An 18139-nucleotide genomic window follows, 5' to 3' on the forward strand; every position below is an offset into this window, starting at 1 on the left:
GGAGAGTAAACGGACACATTGTTGACCAGCGTACTGAAGAGGCGCCAACCAGCTCAGGTCATCCATAACTTTAGCGTTTATTCTTGTCTTTTTAGAAGTAATGTGTTTTGTGCATTGAGGACATTGTAGCCTATCATCTTTATAAGGTAAGAAATCCACAGGCCTGTGTAAAAATGCATTGCAAGATCCAGCATGACTTTTTGGTTAGTGTTAGAAAATGTTATGTAAATGATCAGGCTCCAGCGCACCTTATGATATTTGATGAGCATGAGAAAATTAAGAAATACATATTTATGACCTCTAGCCGGGCTGATGATAATCACAATTCAAAAAATACAAAAAATAATAGTTGCTCTTTGAAAATTATGGTTTAATGCCTTTATTTGTATTCTTTAAAATAGTTTCAGCCTTCTCCAAAATTGGAGTGTGTCTGATTACACAAGATGTGGTGCATTTGTACGCCCCTGCTTGGCCAGCCGTCACAAATGGGGCAGCAGCCCAACCCCACAGTGTGCTTGTGGAGAGCAGCAAACAATGCATCACATCATTGAAGCATGCCCTCTACAAAAACTTAAAGGAGGGCTTGTCACCCTTCATACAGCAGATCAAGAGGCAACTGCTTGGCTAAAGGACTTTCGCTAAATTCGCTAAATAAAATAAAAACTCCACTGCTGCCTTGTTTATAAGAGGAAACTACTTTATTGAAAGAGATGAGTCATATTATTTTACTGATGACAAATCTGAATAATTCACTAGGAGATCAACTGAAAACATGCAACATCAGAAGATTTCTGCTTATGCATTCCCTCTCTCTCTCCCTCTCTCTCTCTCTCTCTCTCTCTCTCTCTCTCTCTCTCTCTCTCTCTCTCTCTCTCTCTCTCTCTCTCTCGCTCTCTCTTGCGCTCGCTCTCAAGCTTTTTACTCTATTGATCTCTCCCGGAAAGGGGAAGATGAGCCCTGCTTTGGGACCCATTTGGAGCATCTCAAAAATCACTTAGCGCATCATTCCCTACAGCCAGAATCAATCTGAACAGCAGATCTGCTCCTCCACCAGCATCCGCAGGAGATCTCATGGAGGATTGAAAAAACCCCAAAATACTAAAACCAACCATAATGTTATGATTATTTTAAGAATTGTCTAAATGCACAGCTAAAGATTTTCTTAAAGAAACTGGTCTATTAAGCCCTACAGGCCTTTGTTTACCAGCAGCAGATGGCGTGGCCGGATTTACTCCCCATCCTGTGTAGTGGACACATCAGAGACGAAGGGAAGACACCAAATCATTCTGATACAGTCTGCTCATTTCAACTCAGCACAGGGGTTATGAAGACAAGACGCCCCAGACTTTAAAGAGGTCAGCAGCAGTAATACAGGCAGATGTAAAAGTCTGAGCAATGAAGCTGCTCACAGGAAGTCCGGACTTACATTTGTAACTGTTATTGCTTTGGTAGCATTAATGCGGGACTACACCTATATCTCCTCCTGTTCTGTGTATGGCACTGGTAGAATTCACTGTCACAGCACACTATCAGTGAATTACCATAGGGCCATAAACAGAGTTGAGACAGAACCACACTGCCTGTGTTTTGTGTCACTTTATGCTTTAGGTAAAGCCGCAGATAGGTTTGCTTTCAGCCAAATGAAAATCACCATATTCTTTGCCCACTTTGGCACTAGCACATTTTTGCTTTGTTTCTCGTCGCTTGAGCAATCATGTGTGGTGCCAATATGGGACAAGAAAGACTGTTCATGAGTACTCCGGCATCTCTTGTGATTTTTCCATTATATTTTGTGCAACAGCAACACAGTGATAAGAGAGAGGGAGAGAGAGAGAAAGAGAGAGAGAGGGAGAGAGAGATTAGGGGGTGCAGAGGATGAACTATGGATCTGATTGATTGCGCCGTCCCTCTCAGATATCACCGGTTACCATGGAGGCTTGTGCTCCATCTCAGAGACGCCATCCCGTGTGTAACTTGAACCCTACTCGTCACACGGACCCAGTGGCTGTGACCAGGCGCACTCTCCCACAGTGTTTGGCAATGGTAGAACTCACTCTGGTGGGCTGGAAGGATCCGGTGGTTCTAGACTTGCCAACAACTGGTCGAGAGCTTTGACCTGCCACGGGACTCAACACAGGAAGAGCAGTTTTTCAATGTGCTAGAGGGGTGGAGGGTGTCATTTCATTTACCAGTACAGAGGCCTTAGTGTTACTAAAAGGTGATGGGTGGCAGGTTGGGGGTTGGTTTAGGTGTGTGAGTTACTGAAGACGGAGCAGTGAGGGGTGCATGTTTACCATTTATGAGAGCAGGAACCAGGGAACAAGCCTTCTGATTAGGAGAACCTCCCAGAGATTATAATTCCTCTTTCTCATGCATCATAGATGTATGATGTCCACTCGGAGTCATCCTTGGCACATATCTGAAAATATAACCCTGAGTGTAATCTTCAAACTCTGGAGGTATATGAACCAAAGGAGACTTCTGACCGTTGAGCCATAACCTATGAATCCATACACAGGCCATTAAGCACTGAGTTGACTATCAGCTTCCCCGATCAATAAATCAATTGTGTTCATGTGTTTAGCTGTGAAACCAGCGGCTGGTTGTAATAAGTCCTCAGTGTGAGTGCTAGAAGCAGCTATAGCTCGGCTTATGGTGCAGCCTGATCCTGTTCAGTCACGATATGTCCGAGCTTAGGAGGCACTCGCCGTAGAGTTTCATCATAAATGATGTTAGTGCTGCATCAAACCATAAAAGCCCACTATGGAGAACACATCATGATAAACTCCTGCTGTATATGACAGAAGCATTCTTCACACCTACAGCACGAGTTAAAAAGTCTATGAAACAGAAATTAAACCATTGTGTTTGGATATAATACATGGAAAAACAGTTTAATCAATACTTAATCATTCAGAAAGAGGAAAAGACCTGAGTATATTTTGAGTCCAGGAACTTAAATGTAAAAAAAATAAAGAAATGTAATGCAGCCTCTAAAGTTGTATCTTGTATTTAAACATTTAACTTATAAGTGTTGAAGCTTAACTGGGTCAGGCATTACATAATATATTGTGTGTGTTTTAGGTGTAACGGTGTGAAACAAATGTATTTGCTGTGTGTCTGCGTGGGCCTGAGCAGTCAGAGCAATCAATGGCTGATATGTGTTCAACATGTTTAAGTAATAACGCTGTGAGTCCATTATTGCCGACTGCAGAGGACAGGAGGTTAAGTGGTGTGCCGGCGCACGCACAGAGATGGAAGGAGGGAGGACGACACGCTGACAGCTGGTACGAGTGATTAGACCGTGTAGCGATGCAGGAAAGGCATCAAAGCTCTTCAGGGAGAATCCCTAACAGGGAGGAGGCAATGACACACACACACACACACACACACACACAAACTGCCCTTAAACTGAACACACAGGTCCAACAGTATATTGGCTGCACGGGCCATCTGTCTTTTTCAGATGCATCATCAACCAATGGATTAGCAGCTCTGCCTCAGGACACACACACACACACACACACACACACACACACACACACACACACACACACACACACACACACACACACACACACACACACAACCCCCTAGAATGAGCAGTGTCATTAGATTAGATTGGGTGTGGAAGTCAATGGACCTCCTCATTCATCTCCTACACTACAGTAATTGCTGTTAAATTGTCCCAATGCTCCTTTGTGCTGTGTACTGTATCATTGTGTTGTTTGTCTGTTACATTAAAGGTATTTCTACACTAATTTCAACAGCATGACAAGTGTCACATTATTTCAGATGAATTCAGAACACAGAGAACATGTGAAACGCTTTGGGAAGGTGGTCCAGATTCAGACGTGAGTCAGGGTGGGAAGTAGACTGTCAGTGCTCTCCTGCAGAAATAGTCAGTCACCTTTAGAAAGACGGTGTACAATTCAATAAAGATCTTTTGGCCACACTCACACTCACACACACACACACACACACACACACACACACACACACACACACACACACACACACACACACATACACACACACACACACACACACACACACACAGACACACAGACTCTGGATTACAGTAATCCAGGGACACAGGGTATTTTAGGACTCCATGATCAGAGACGGACAGGATGCAACAATCGAGAAAAACAGATAAAGATTGTCATATGACCATCTTCTTGGAACAGAGTTACTGTAGTTAGGAAAGCCAAAACTAATGCTCACAGCTAATTTAGAAACTGGAAGGCTACTGAGTACCACATGTGTTTTGGGAACTGATATGACGAAAATAAAAATGATAGAAAACAAAAATTATATCTTTAGGTCAATATAACCATGACTTCAAGTAGCTGAAGAAATAAAGATTTATTTATACAGTATATAAATCATAAAAGTGGAACTTATTTGGTCATCTATCATCAGCTATAGAGTGCAGTAGAAATACTACAGTCAACAATATCAGCTGCAGTCTTTAACCTTATGGTCTTGTGGTCGCTTTGGTTAATGAGGCCAGAGAAAAGGTGAGAATAATAACTGAGGCAAGACGTCTTGATTATGTAATTGAGTTTATGTTCTGCACCAAAGTATATACAATCATGGAAGTGATTCTAAACACACTATTTCAAACCTATTTTGAATAATGTGAATAAAATAATAAAAAATTGCACATTTCTGAGTTCACACACACACACACACACACACACACACACACACACCTCCATCTGCCAATGGATCATGGATTTAGCTTTTATCTTGGTGCCAAACAAACACTCAACATGTCTTTCAGAGTCATAGGTTCAATCAAAACACACTCGGGCTAAATATACTGTTTAATCAACAGGATGAAAAGTGAGGCCTTTACATAGAAGAAATTATGCCCATTGCAAGTCACTCAGAGCAAGCAGTGCTCTGACTCCCCCTAGTGGGGAAACAGTCACTTACGAGGATCTGTGGTGGTTGAGTGAGATGCTTGCAACCAGCAGCTCCAGCTGATTCAGCTATGCGTCACACAATGTTAATTGAAAACAAAATTATGTTTTATAGGGATCCATAGCGATAAATCTGCCTTTAAGGGTCCTGTGGTTGTACAGATATTGCATGTGAGCACAAATCATTCAGGTTTGACACAAAACAAAGGAAATACTGCCCTAAAGTCTTTCTGCTGTTTGATAATGCCTTTCTATTTAATTTGTATTTAAATGATGAGACAGAGACAAAAGGAAACGCTTTGAGAAAGAGCAAAACTCTTATTTTTTATTATTACATCTTATGTGTGTACAGCTCACTATCTGGGGTTCTTACTCAACCATTAATACGTTGATTTTCAAGTACATTTGTTCACATTTTAATAGACTGTTGTTGGACCAGTCATTTCAGGTTTATGCTAAGCTTAATTAAAATAGGTCATTTTAGATTAAAGTCAGGATAATAGGACTTCTCAATTTATAGGCTTACTGTGGTCAGTTAAATATAAGTCACACATTTCTTCTCCTATTAGTAAATCACATTGTTAATATCTTAAACAGAAAAGTAAAGAACTCCCATTCATACTTTAAAATCAAGGTAGAATTTTGAAATCGTCGTCCACACTATTAGGTGTCTTCGGACTGCAGAGGGTGTCGGCCCTCTGCAGGACTTTGAGGAGTTTTTCAAAATATTATCCACAGCTGCAAATCTGAAGAGCCTCTGTCTCTCAGCTTTATGTCCAGATAGTTAATACCTATTTTGAAAAATATCTTTGTTAAATGCAAAAAAAAAAAATCATAGTACGGTATGTATGTTGTGTTTGTGTGTAAGGAAAAGCACACTTGTCCTCACCTGTAGTAGTTGGGTTTAAAGGGTCCGTTCTTACTGATGCCCAGGTATTTGGCCTGTTCATCAGTCAGCTCTGCGAGGTGTGCTTCAAACACTGGCAGGTGAAGACTGGCCACAAATTCATCTGAAATCATAAATACACATCTATAAGAATATATATGAAACAGAAGATAGCTTGTATTTGTATTGTGATATCTAAGCTGAGGACTCGCCCATCTTCTTCGGCAGCAGGTAGACATCCTGTTTGTATCGTCCATCTGGAGCGCTGTACAGCTCTATGAGAGCCAGCGCCTGGTGTACAGAGAAAGACTCTGTTAACCTGTGCACAGAGCTACAGACTTTTCCTCTGTACTATATTAAGAGATAAACTAATGCCTCCAGTAATTTGCAGAATAAATAAAATATTCTTGTATATCATACCTGAGTTGCAGCGGTGATGGAGAGGACAAGTGAGGGCACTGTGGAGCAGCTCAGATTCAGCAAACGGCCCTGAAGACATTAAAACAAACTCTCAAAAACTGAACTGGCCATTTGATAAAACCCTAACGACCAAATATAGTTTCTAGATTATCTAAATATAATAACAATAAAATAATCAGTTGTCCCTGTGTATCAACTGCTGCATACCTGATCAAATTGAAAAACTGCACCCTTTAATGATAATGACCAGGTAAATGTGTTGCTCATTTTGGATCAGATGTGCCTGAGTAAAGCGTTGAGACCTCACCGGATCAGGCAAAAACCAGGATACTGAGGCCTTGTTATTTCTGGCCAAGGGGGTTTCTTGTGTCAAGTTACATGAAGGAAAAGACTGATCTGAACTCAACCACTCTCAGTTCATCCCACCTATCAATGATTTAACATTCATAACCAATTCTAGCTTCATACCATAATCTGTGCAGTAAGTTTGGGGTGAGACCACAATGACTTTAAAAATGTAACCGCTATTTGTGACTATATAGTCTGTCATGAGAGGTCAAAAAAGAAAAAGAAAAGAAAATAGCCAGTTGATTCAGTTTAAAAACATTTTATATGAGTAATTATGCCCCCTCTGCAACAGTAGAACGCTAACTCCTGCTACAGCGACATGTCCCCCAACCTCTTTAAAATAACTGTGCTGACCGCCAGTCATAAGATAACTAACTATGCCTAAGTACATCATACATGCCTAAGTACATCATACAACCCCACTTCAAAAATACTGAACTATCCCTTTAATGTTATGAAGTGGCTGCGTAATCAATAGGATCAAATTCTAGCCTGAGCCCACTTCAGAGCACACTGTGGGGTCTAATTATAACCCAAAATCCTGCTTTTATGTTATTGCATTTCCTTCCAAAGGCATTTAACAATATAGTCAAGACTACCTCCCAGTAAGGTTAATGTACTTTATCATTTTGAGGTTTATTATATATACATATATATATTTTATTATATTTACAATATACTGTATAACGTATTGGTTACTGTGCATTATCTCTTGGTTCTGGTTTATAGCAATAACAATAATTCCAGTGTCATCACCTCAGCCAACAGGACAATTCTTCTGCCGTCTGGCCAGATAACATGGTCCACCTGAGGCCTCACATGCTCCCACCTCAGCTCTGCAGTACGCAGACTCGCCTGAGGAGCAAGAGTCATATTTACACACAAGCACAGTGTACACATGATCACACGCACTCACACACACACACACACACACACACACACACACGCACGCACGCACACACACACACACACACACACACACACACACACACACACACACACACACACGCACACACACACACACACAGTCTTACTCATACCACATCTATCTCAGTGCTGGAGTGTCCCATGTTGCCGACAATGCAGCCATTCTTCATTCTGTCCAGATCTTTCCTTACCACCACGTTTTTATTGCCTGCAGGAGTACAGAGATGAAAAAAAAAGTCCAAATAAACTCTATAACCTTATAAACATCTAATGATACTTAACAGTGGTCGTTACCTGTGCAGGTGATGACAATGTCCACCTGTCTGACCACCTCACTCAGTTTAATCACTCTGAAGCCATCCATGCTAAGAGGAGAGAAAGGAGTTTTGTTTTAATTTTTTTTACACATTTTAAATGTCTTGATGTTTTGTTATATTGTGCTACATTGTGCGCTCTGTGCTGATAAAAGCTTTCTCCATTCATACCAGGACTGAAGGGCACATATGGGATCCACTTCTGTGACATATACGACAGCCCCCAGCGCTTTCAGGGCGGCACAGCAGCCTTTGCCAACCTACCAGGAGAGAGAAAAAGAGAGAAAAGGGGTCGGCAGAGCTTCTTCACTGCAAGAATTATTTTGTACCTTCATACCTTCATAAATTCACTGACCTCACCGTAACCGCACACAACCACCTGTTTCCCTCCAAACATGACTTCAGTGGTTCGCTTCAACCTGAAAGAAGAGTTCAATGCAGTCAGTTCAGTGCACTGTACCGGTGATGTTACCATGTTTATGTTCACAACATGAACTCTTCACCCGTCCAGTATGGACTCCTTGCAGCAGTAGAGGTTGTCAAATTTCTGCTTGGTCACCGAGTCGTTGACGTTCATGGCCGGGATGCACAGCCTGCCTGCCTTTGACAGCTGGTACAACCTGGAACACAGGACAAGGGGGCAGGTGTGAGGACCTTCTGTCAGTGTGTAGGAACGCCGTTCAGGTTTTAGGGAAAGCTCACCGATAGATGCCAGTGACACTTTCCTCCACGACGCCTTTGATCCTCCTGAACAGGCTCTGGTGCTTCTTATAGATCCAGTGGGTCAGGTCTCCTCCATCATCCAGAATCTGACAAGATTGAGAGAACGGGCTAAAATCTCTGTCACGTCAGTCTTAACAAACGCAGAATAAAGCTTAATTTAAACTTTGTGGTATGCTGACTTTGGTGATCAGCTCAAGTGTCAGCAAGGACATTTGGATTTGTGGTGCTCAAATGTGGTAACTAATTTTGCTGGATGTCTCTTATTTTTACCTATCTATAGAGAAAATAAATGCCAAAAAGTGTTGAGTCATACGCACAAACAAAGCCGATTCAGAAAAAGAAATTTTTTCATATAACTTTAACACCGAAAACAAAAAAAATATTTAAAACTGAGAAAATGTAACCCCAAAAAGTCCTTTTATTTGAGTAAACTAAAGTTTATATGAGTATAAAGTCCTTTGCTTTTCCTTCATGTCACATGTACATGTATGATCAAAGTACCATGTTGGGCTGCCAAGTCCCAGCGTCGATACATCGGTCAATGCACCACCAGAAGTCCTCCTCTGACTCGCCCTTCCACGCAAACACGGGTGTGCCTGAGGTAAGAACCCGATGATAAGATTAAAAAAAAGTAAGAGAGCACACCAAAAACAAACAAACAAATAAAAAAAACTTACCGCCTTCAGCTAGAGCAGCGGCCACAGCGTTTTGAGTGGAGAAGATGTTACAGGCAGCCCAACGACACTGAGCTCCCAACACCGAAAGGGTCTCTATCAGCACCTGGTGAACAGATACAGACTGTTGATCTTCTGTCTAAATGTGATTATAGTTTGACTATTCCTAAACAGATTAGATAAGAATATCGCATTATGGAAAAATATTAACATTTGTGTGTGATTTTTTCATCTTTGTTTAAAATCATCCACCACAAACGTTGTTCAACTACTTTATAGTTAAATTGTTTTTTTTTATTGTGAGAGCATGTGTTGAACTCACGGCTGTATGTGCAGTGATGTGTGTGCAGCCCACCACTTTGGCACCAGTCAAAGGTTTCTCCCCACCCGCTCTTTTCCTCAGGAACATCAGTGCTTGCATTTCTAAATATCACAAATAGCCATGTTTTTAACTTAAGAACAGATATTTATCTATGGCTTCATATTCTCATCGTATATATATCCTTAGCTCTTCTTCCTCATCTATGTTTTTGCTTTGTAAATAATGGCTTTCATGTCTATCACGGCTGGGCCCTCCTTACCTTGCTGTGCCATTTCTATTTCTCTGCGTCCAAAATCAGCCTGTTTGATGTTTTTGATGCAGAAGTCAGAAAAACCCTTGGAAGTCCTCTGGAGCGCGTCTCTAGGAGAAGCCTCATCCTCCGAGCTGTCACTGCACACTGCAACACACACATTAAGCACTGTGTAGAAAAACGATTAGCTGATAACAGCTTAGTATAGTGATAACCAGTGTATTATAGAGGGACATGACTTGTCGTAAGGCTTGAAAGATGAATTGGCTCTGGTAATACAGGCATCGGACTCTAGCTAGGTGAATCTTTTCTCTGAGCCTTTGAAGCCTTTATAAACTGTGATTGACATGTTTGTGAAAGGCAGATTAGGGCCAAATTAAAAATCTTCATTCTTCAGAATAATTGTTCCTTTGAATTAAGGTTCAGACGAAGGAGAAAGTACTGAGGCTAATCCTTGGGGGTCAGGGTACTATAGTATAATTCCTTTTTTCATTGATATCAAAATGGAAAAAACGGAAAACTTCTGTTGGTTTCAAACCAAAAACGGACTAAATTGTTTTTTTTGTCTGAATCGAAAAACAAACAACTGCCCAATGTGTCGTCTCTGTACTATAGTATAATTCCTTTTTTCATTGATATCAAAATGGAAAAAACGGAAAACTTCTGTTGGTTTCAAACCAATAACGGACTGATTTGGTTTTTTTGTCTGAATCGAAAAACAAACAGAACTGCCCAAAGTGCTCCGTTTTTCGTTTTTGCCGATACCTTTGAGCCATTTTCGATTTGAATTGAAGAAGGAAATGACTGCCCAGCTGATTCCTTTTTTGATTTTGTGCTCAAAACGAAAAACGAAGTCACGTGGTGTCAAACAGGAAAGAGGTCCTGTGTCATGGCCGCCGTCAAATTGTGTCCTTCAAAATAAAACTATGCCTTTGCAACGCTAGCTGATCAAATAAAATATAACTAAAAATACAGTTTTATATATAAATATTTTGATATAGATAGGCTTCTGATATAAAAAGTCATGAAATGTTATTTTGTTGGCTATAGCCTATTCATTTTAATTGCAAAAGAAAAAAAAACGAGAGGAGAGGACACTTTTTTATTATTATTATAGGCCTAGCCTTCAGCTTACCTTTTTGCATATAGGCTATTTGTTGACCCTGACACACAGAAAAGTTTTCAATTGAACACACACAATTATGCCTAAACATTTATTTTCGATACAATAGGCTACTTGAGCAAACTGGTAGAAGCAGCTCAGGTAATAAGCAATTATTAGGTCACTGCATATGAGGTCACTTAGGACAGCCAAGTCCGACCAAACCCAGCACTGTGTGAATCTTGAGGTATGGCTTTCAGCCTGAAGCACAGGGAAATTGTCTCACCATCTCTGATCAGACAAACTTCATGCCGTTTCATAGTTCATATAAGATCTAGCCAGTTCCATGATAGTCATATTACTATTTTTGTTTGTCATCTGAGCCCAATTTGAACACCTAACCACACACACGTCGCTGTGCCAATATGTTATTAGGCTGACAAACCTATGCTTATATAGCCTAATGAGAATTAAAATAGCCTACTGTATTTCTATTGTCATTTTTCATGCAGTTAAAAGTCCTTTGTGTAGGCTATAGTATAGTGATAAGAGTTGAAAAGGCTATTCCGTTATTAATTCCCCTTCTAGTTCACCACTTAAACAGGTAACGTCAAGAATGAACGGGACAAGAGGTTGATGGCTCCAAAAACATAAACATTTCATCTAATAATTTGTAAATAATCCCATGTCAAAGGACAATACAATTACCTAGATAATCATCTCGTTTCTGAGTATTCAGCATGTATCCAAAAATAGGCTATTGCTTTTAAATCATACACTTGTTGGTCTAGTAAGGTAATAAATCCAACCAATTTGGTTGGATTTATCAATTTCAATTTGTGAATAAATACAGACTAGCAAAAAGGAGACATTACAATTTGGAAGTTTTGTTCCTTCACATTTCTTATGTGACATTATCAGTACCTGTACAATTCTAATTAGATTATCGGGTTTAATTGTGGATTTTGTGTGCCTATTGCCAGGCAGTTCTGCTAAAGAGCTTACCTTATGTGATGTGTCCATAGGAACCGGGTATTTACAAAGCTTCATATTCATCATTTCAATGATAAGTAAATATCAACCAAAGTGTCACACCATATACCATTTTATGCAGTTTGGAATGTCTATATTTGTAACACATATTGCATAAATAATTAGGTCTTTGTGCTTCAAAAGCAAGACTAATACATGTCATTTCAATACAAACATTTAATGTATTCTTATATTTATGAATGACAATTATCACATCAACACACGATCAGTTGAAATGCAAAGTAAGAGCTTACCCCACCAAGAAATCAGAAATTTGGGGCTTTTTAAATTTCTTTTTTTGGATTATGCTATAATGTGCTGTATATATGGTCAAAATGGAAAATACAAATTAACAAATTCAAAAGCATACCTGCAGCTGTGTAATCCCTAAGATATTATATTAAGAGAAAATGTTACATTTTATATCTGGCTATAGATAAAAATACCCACAATCCTCAGGTGTTTGCCTGAACAATACTTTATAAAACAAAACTAGTAACTCCTCCTTGTTCTGTGGCCCAATTTTTGTCAAAATCTATTTTAGCATTTTTACATGTCTCACAAATAAACATGACTGAGTATGTCACCTCTTTGACTGCAATCAATATGATTATGAATTGAGAACTGATCTGACTTTGTCTAGACTTAATAATCACAATCACAATCTGAAAACTGGAAACCAATTTGTGTGCTTGAGTCAGACTAATGTGCAGTGTGAAGCTGTGACAGCCAAGCGAGTTCCAGGCTGGTCCATCTGTAGAGATCTTCTCACAGGATGTGGTAGCAGAAGGGCAGCAGGTGCAGTGGAGATGGAGAACCAGCTCTGCTCTCTCATGTGATCTTCTGGAGTGTCCCTCCCTCAGAGAGTCCACCAGGGCCATTGCATAGGCTAGGGGATGAAAACAAATGTTAGAATTAATTTAGTGATATTATAGTATACACATGATAGGTAATATTTAGGGATTGACCAAAGCTGCTCACTGTACGATGGATTGACAGGGTGGCAGGATCACATAACTAGGGGTGTAACGATACACGTATTTGTACCGTACCGTGATGGCACAGGCCCCTCTTGGTGGTTACAGAGGTGGACCGCGGTCCGTTTGTGGCGTACATAGCGTTAATATGGCGAATGTACAGGCTTGTTTTGCGGTGTGGAACTTAAAAAACTTGACGTCGGAGTTCCCCCCGGACCATTTAGCCTCCGGCTCGGCTCGCACTTGCGCAGAAGCAGCCAGCGATTTAGAGTATTTTATCTCCATGGTGAGCACAGCATGAGGGTGCAAAGTTGCCAACTTAGCGACTTTTCAGGCCCCTCTGGCGACTTTTTTTCAAAAAAGCGACCAGCGACAAATCTAACAGAAAAGCTCTCCAGCGCATCATTAAGACTGCTGAGAGGATCACCGGCACCCAGCTCCCCAGACTGGAGGACGTCTACCTGACCCGCTGTACTCGGAGAGTCAAGGGCATCCTCAGAGACAACACAAACCCTGGACACTGCCTCTTCACCCTCCTGCCCTCAGGAAGACGATACAGGACACTGCCTGCCCGCACCACAAGACTGCAAAGCAGTTTCTACCACAGAGCGGTGACATTAGTAAACTCCACTCCCACTCTACTGCCACACTGACACTCCCCATCTCATCTCATACACACACGATTGCACTATTGCACTTGGACTTTTTAAAACATTTTATTTATATATATATTCTATTTATATATATATATATACTGTATATACTGCGGATAATGTCGTGTTTTGTTTTAAATATTTTTTATATTTTGTACTGTGCAACTGGAGGACTGCTCCAAACAGAATTTTGTTGTCTTGTACAATGACAATAAAGATTCTATTCTATTCTAGCTACTTTTTCTGGTGTTATTGGTGACCTTTGGAGACTGTCGCTAAAGCAAAAGCATGTAGCTCTCGCTGTCATCTCTCTCGTTCGGTCGTGGCATAGCGGGTCACCCTCGCTGCTGTCCTCGGCATTTGAGACGCAACATTTATTTAATGCTCATAGTTAATCACATAGCTTAGTGCTGAAACGAAAGCTATCAACGCCGTGGTTTAAGGCTGAAATGATAACCGGGGCACGTTAACCTTTTCGATTGGAAGGCTTCCGCGATCTCCGTCAGTTTCAGTTTACAGCCGACAAAGTTACAATCACAACGACCGCATGGACAGTGCATGGACTTGGGACAGCATTTAAAAGAAGCCTCTCATTCTTATTATCATTAGGGCTTTGATGCAAATGATGAAATCTAAACATTACGGCGGCCCTGGTGGTGCGTAAAAGGACAGCGCTGTTGGCAATCAATCTCTCCTCAACCCACAACTACCGCAGCTAAAAAGCCACAGTAAAAGTCGATCGCACAGCTGATTCCTGCCTGCGACACGTTGACTCGCCTCATAATGAGTCGAGGCTTTGCATTGGCTTTGGCGATGTCCGGTGCCTCTTTTTTCTCTCCTCACAAAGCGTTCTCTCTCCCATTGCACACACGCAAGCCCCGGCCGCTTCCGAGAGCACAGCCAGTGTTGGTTCCACTCGATAAAAAAAATAAAAAACACAACTTGGACACAGGCCCTTAAGCTATGTAAAGTGCTTTGAGTGCGAGAAATGCGCTATATAAATTAAACATAGGCTATTATTATTATTAGGCTGAATGATCGCTCTGGTAACGGGCAGTCCATTACTGGACGCTGAATACTAGACCCCGAATAAAAGATGACCCGACTTTTTACGACCTTCCAGGGGGAAAAACCCGTCTTATATTCTGACCAATACGGTAGTAGCCTACTCCTCTTTTACAGTCTATGAGTAGTGCAAATAAAGATATTTTACAGTGCTATCGAACAGAGAGCGAACTGCATGGCGAAAGTCAGCAGAAAACCGGAGCTTGCAGGCGCCCCCCTGTCATTCAAATCCTATTTGGGGGATAACTTCGGATTCCAGGTGAATTATGAAGACAATGATAGACGTGTGGAACAATGTCGGCACACAGGTTATTGTTTTACCGTGATCGCCTATGTAGGAGCCAACCATGAACATATAAAGGGAGCCAACACGTCGAACATGCATACGCATTTGAAAAGGCACCATCCAGGTGTTACTATCACCGTTACTGTGAAGAAAAATCGAGCTGTGCAAACCCAGACATTATTTTCTTCTTTATACTGAAAATACACAAGCTGTCATTTAATTAATGCTGCAGTTGCACTTTTATTTGATAATTGTTATATGTATAAGAGCACTTCAGAGCTAAGAGAGCTGCAGCAATATTTTCTTTTTTTAAAGTCAACAATACCCTTAAAGATGACATACCCTTTGTTTACATACCAGTTTACAGAGCCTGCTGAGCATTAACACTGGCTTTTTTTTCAGTGCAATTTTAGTTTATGCTGCACCTTCACTAGTATTTAAGAAGTATTTTATTCATTGGAGAATTGTAGCAGTATTCTTTTTATATTTGTTATGCATTTTATTTGTATGTTAGCTAGTTACTGACAGCTAAAGCTGTTCATTCTCCCTTAACTATGAACCATACCGTACTGTACCGTACCGTGACTTCAAAACTGAGGTACGTACCAAACGGTGACTTTAGCGTACCGTTACACGCCTACACATAACACATTTCACCATCACTGGTTCTGGCTTCTTCTCATCTGCCATTATGGTTGAAGTGCATGACAGCCAAGATGAGTCTGTGGAAAGCAGATGGTATAGGTCAGAAGTTGAACAAATGAGTTATCCCAGAAGTACAAACAACATGCAAACATTTGTAAAACCTAACTTACTGTGTGTGGAAACATAAACACAGTTCACATTAATGATCGCTCTCTTGTTAGCGAACATAGGCCCATCATATGCTGTATATACACCACCTGACCTCGGCGCTACTGTCCTATATGAAACACTCTTATACATCTCAAAACACATGCTCTCAATAACAATACACCTCATAAAACACAATAATCACATGCACTTGCACTAGACCTGGGACTCTTAGCACAATACTCAGTATCTCTCCAACAGTTACTAGTCTAAATACCCATGCTAGGCACTTACATGTTCAATACAATACATGTTCACTTTACAATTACAGGGCCCACGGGTAAGTATTAGCATTTAACCTCAGCTATATGAAAATACTGTCTCTTAAATTAAGTGTATAATAATAATCTTTATTAAGGACTCAGATGGTCCACTCACAGTATAATTACTTCTTTAAACACAAGTAAAGATAAGCATAATGCATCAACTCAAATGACAGAGCATCATAATAACATTAGCACCATATTACTCCAAACTCAATAACTGTATAACCCAGACTTATTACTCATTTTATTCACTGTATATCATTGCTGCTTTACTGTTGTTAAACCTTTATGAATTATACCTATGCACTGCCTTAACCAAATATAACTCTTCTTTAACCCATAGTCAGCACCAGCCCTGTATTATTCTCACAATACTCTCAAAGAAACTAAAGCAAAAGCATTTAATTAAACATGGGCTCTAGTACAATTCTCAAAACACCTCTACTGCTCCTAACTGTAGTGACGGGGAGGGATGCGTCAATGGCTATGGGCATTAGCATGCTATCAGGGATTAGCTCGGCTATTCATCAATACAAACGGCTTATTCCGTCTAACGACACATTTAACCGGTTCATCACGCTTCAGAACAGTCAGTCATCCCTCCCATGCTCCAAACATACATAGCTAGGAATAGTTATTACACTCGTCTTGGCCCCACACAGGACGTGCCTAGCTTAATAATTAGCCGTGTCATTGCTATCGGCGCCCGCGATCGTAAATAATGGCGAATACACATACATCACACGGGGTCAAATTCAATGTTTACTATTAATGCCACAAGTACAAGTCTAAGCTCTAATACACTAGTCAGGGTATCATATCTAACCAGCTTACCTGTGGATGGAAACATAAACACAGTGCATATTAATGATCGCTCTCTTGTTGGCATTGGCTTGGCTCGTTGGCTTGACTCGTCCATGGGCTCGTCATGAACTGACTACCTCGCGGGCCGGGCGCGATCCAGCCAAGTGTAATGCCTAGAGCGCCCTCTGCTGGTGAAGACGAAGGCTCAGCTCCGCTGCACTGCAAACTGTGACCCATCAGAATGTGTGACCCTAGAGGGCGCTGTTCTCTTATTTATCAACTGATTTCAATAGATCAAACCATAGATAGTATATAAGTTTATATAGGCCTATAAGGTTTCATCCTGGTCTCACAGTGAAGTGTTTACTAATATGGTGGCCCACAGCTCAATTAATAGTAGTTTCACAAAAACAGCCCTGCAATTATGAGATTATCAAGTATTTTTCTTAGCCTACAATTTAAATTAATGTGCTGTGGGTCAACGTAGTTAGAACACATTTCACTGTAAGACTGGGTTGATTGTTCACCTTTTAAAAAATAACAATCCTACCAATCAGACTCAAGCTGTCTAGTAGGCCTAGGCCATCATATTCTGTACCATGAATACCACACTGTCACTGAGTTGAGTTGAGTTGAGTTGTGGACTTAATAGTAAAGGACAATTCTCAACCCACTGTTCTTTCTGCTCATTCTTGTTACCAGAGCTTTGCTTCTACCAGTAGGCCTGTATGTGTTCAATAATTGTATTGTATGGAAATGTTAACACAAATGAAGATATTAGGCCTATTTGTGTGTGTGTTCAATGAAATAATTTTCCGTCTGTTTGGGTCAACAAATATAGTTAAAGAGAGGTGAGCAGAGAGGTGAGCAGCATCAATAAAAAAAAATCCTCTCATGACTGTTTATCTGTTTGATTCCTAAGTCTTTTTTTTCTTTTACATTACACAATGGGTTAGCAATTGGTTATACTGCATCATATAGCCAACAATAAATAACTATTTGACAACAGCCTATATATATTAAACTGTAAATAAAGCTCTGTATTCTTCATTATTTAAAAAAAAAACGTTTTCCACACACCAGATAGCAATGCTCTTATTTTGAAGGAAACAATTTGACGGCGGCCATGACACAGGACCTCTTTCCTGTTTGACACCACGTGACTTCGTTTTTCGTTTTGAGCACAACATCAAAAAAGGAATCAGCTGGCAGTCATTTCCTTCTTCAATTCAAATCGAAAATGGCTCAAAGGTATCGGCAAAAACGAAAAACGGAGCACTTTGGGCAGTTCTGTTTGTTTTTCGATT

At 40.5% G+C, this 18139-nt stretch overlaps 1 protein-coding gene across 1 annotated transcript; it reads right to left on the reverse strand.

Annotated features, from left to right (window-relative positions):
• Positions 1-5816: 5816 nt before the first annotated feature.
• On the reverse strand, positions 5817-9942 carry LOC307250431 (putative adenosylhomocysteinase 3; the record flags this gene model as incomplete). The annotated part of the gene is made up of 14 exons (XM_080027508.1): positions 9805-9942; positions 9546-9646; positions 9227-9329; positions 9051-9145; positions 8529-8635; positions 8330-8446; positions 8182-8245; positions 7998-8086; positions 7807-7877; positions 7626-7720; positions 7342-7440; positions 6238-6306; positions 6030-6108; positions 5817-5941 (listed from the first exon to the last, which is right to left on the reverse strand). Exons 1-14 carry the CDS (start codon positions 9815-9817, stop codon positions 5817-5819), a joined length of 1227 nt encoding a protein of 408 aa, XP_079883634.1. The 5' UTR covers positions 9818-9942.
• Between the last annotated feature and the right edge of the window lie 8197 nt (positions 9943-18139).

The sequence above is a fragment of the Ammodytes marinus genome (genome assembly GCF_949987685.1).
Source record: "Ammodytes marinus genome assembly, chromosome: 5".
Lineage (NCBI taxonomy): Eukaryota > Metazoa > Chordata > Actinopteri > Uranoscopiformes > Ammodytidae > Ammodytes > Ammodytes marinus.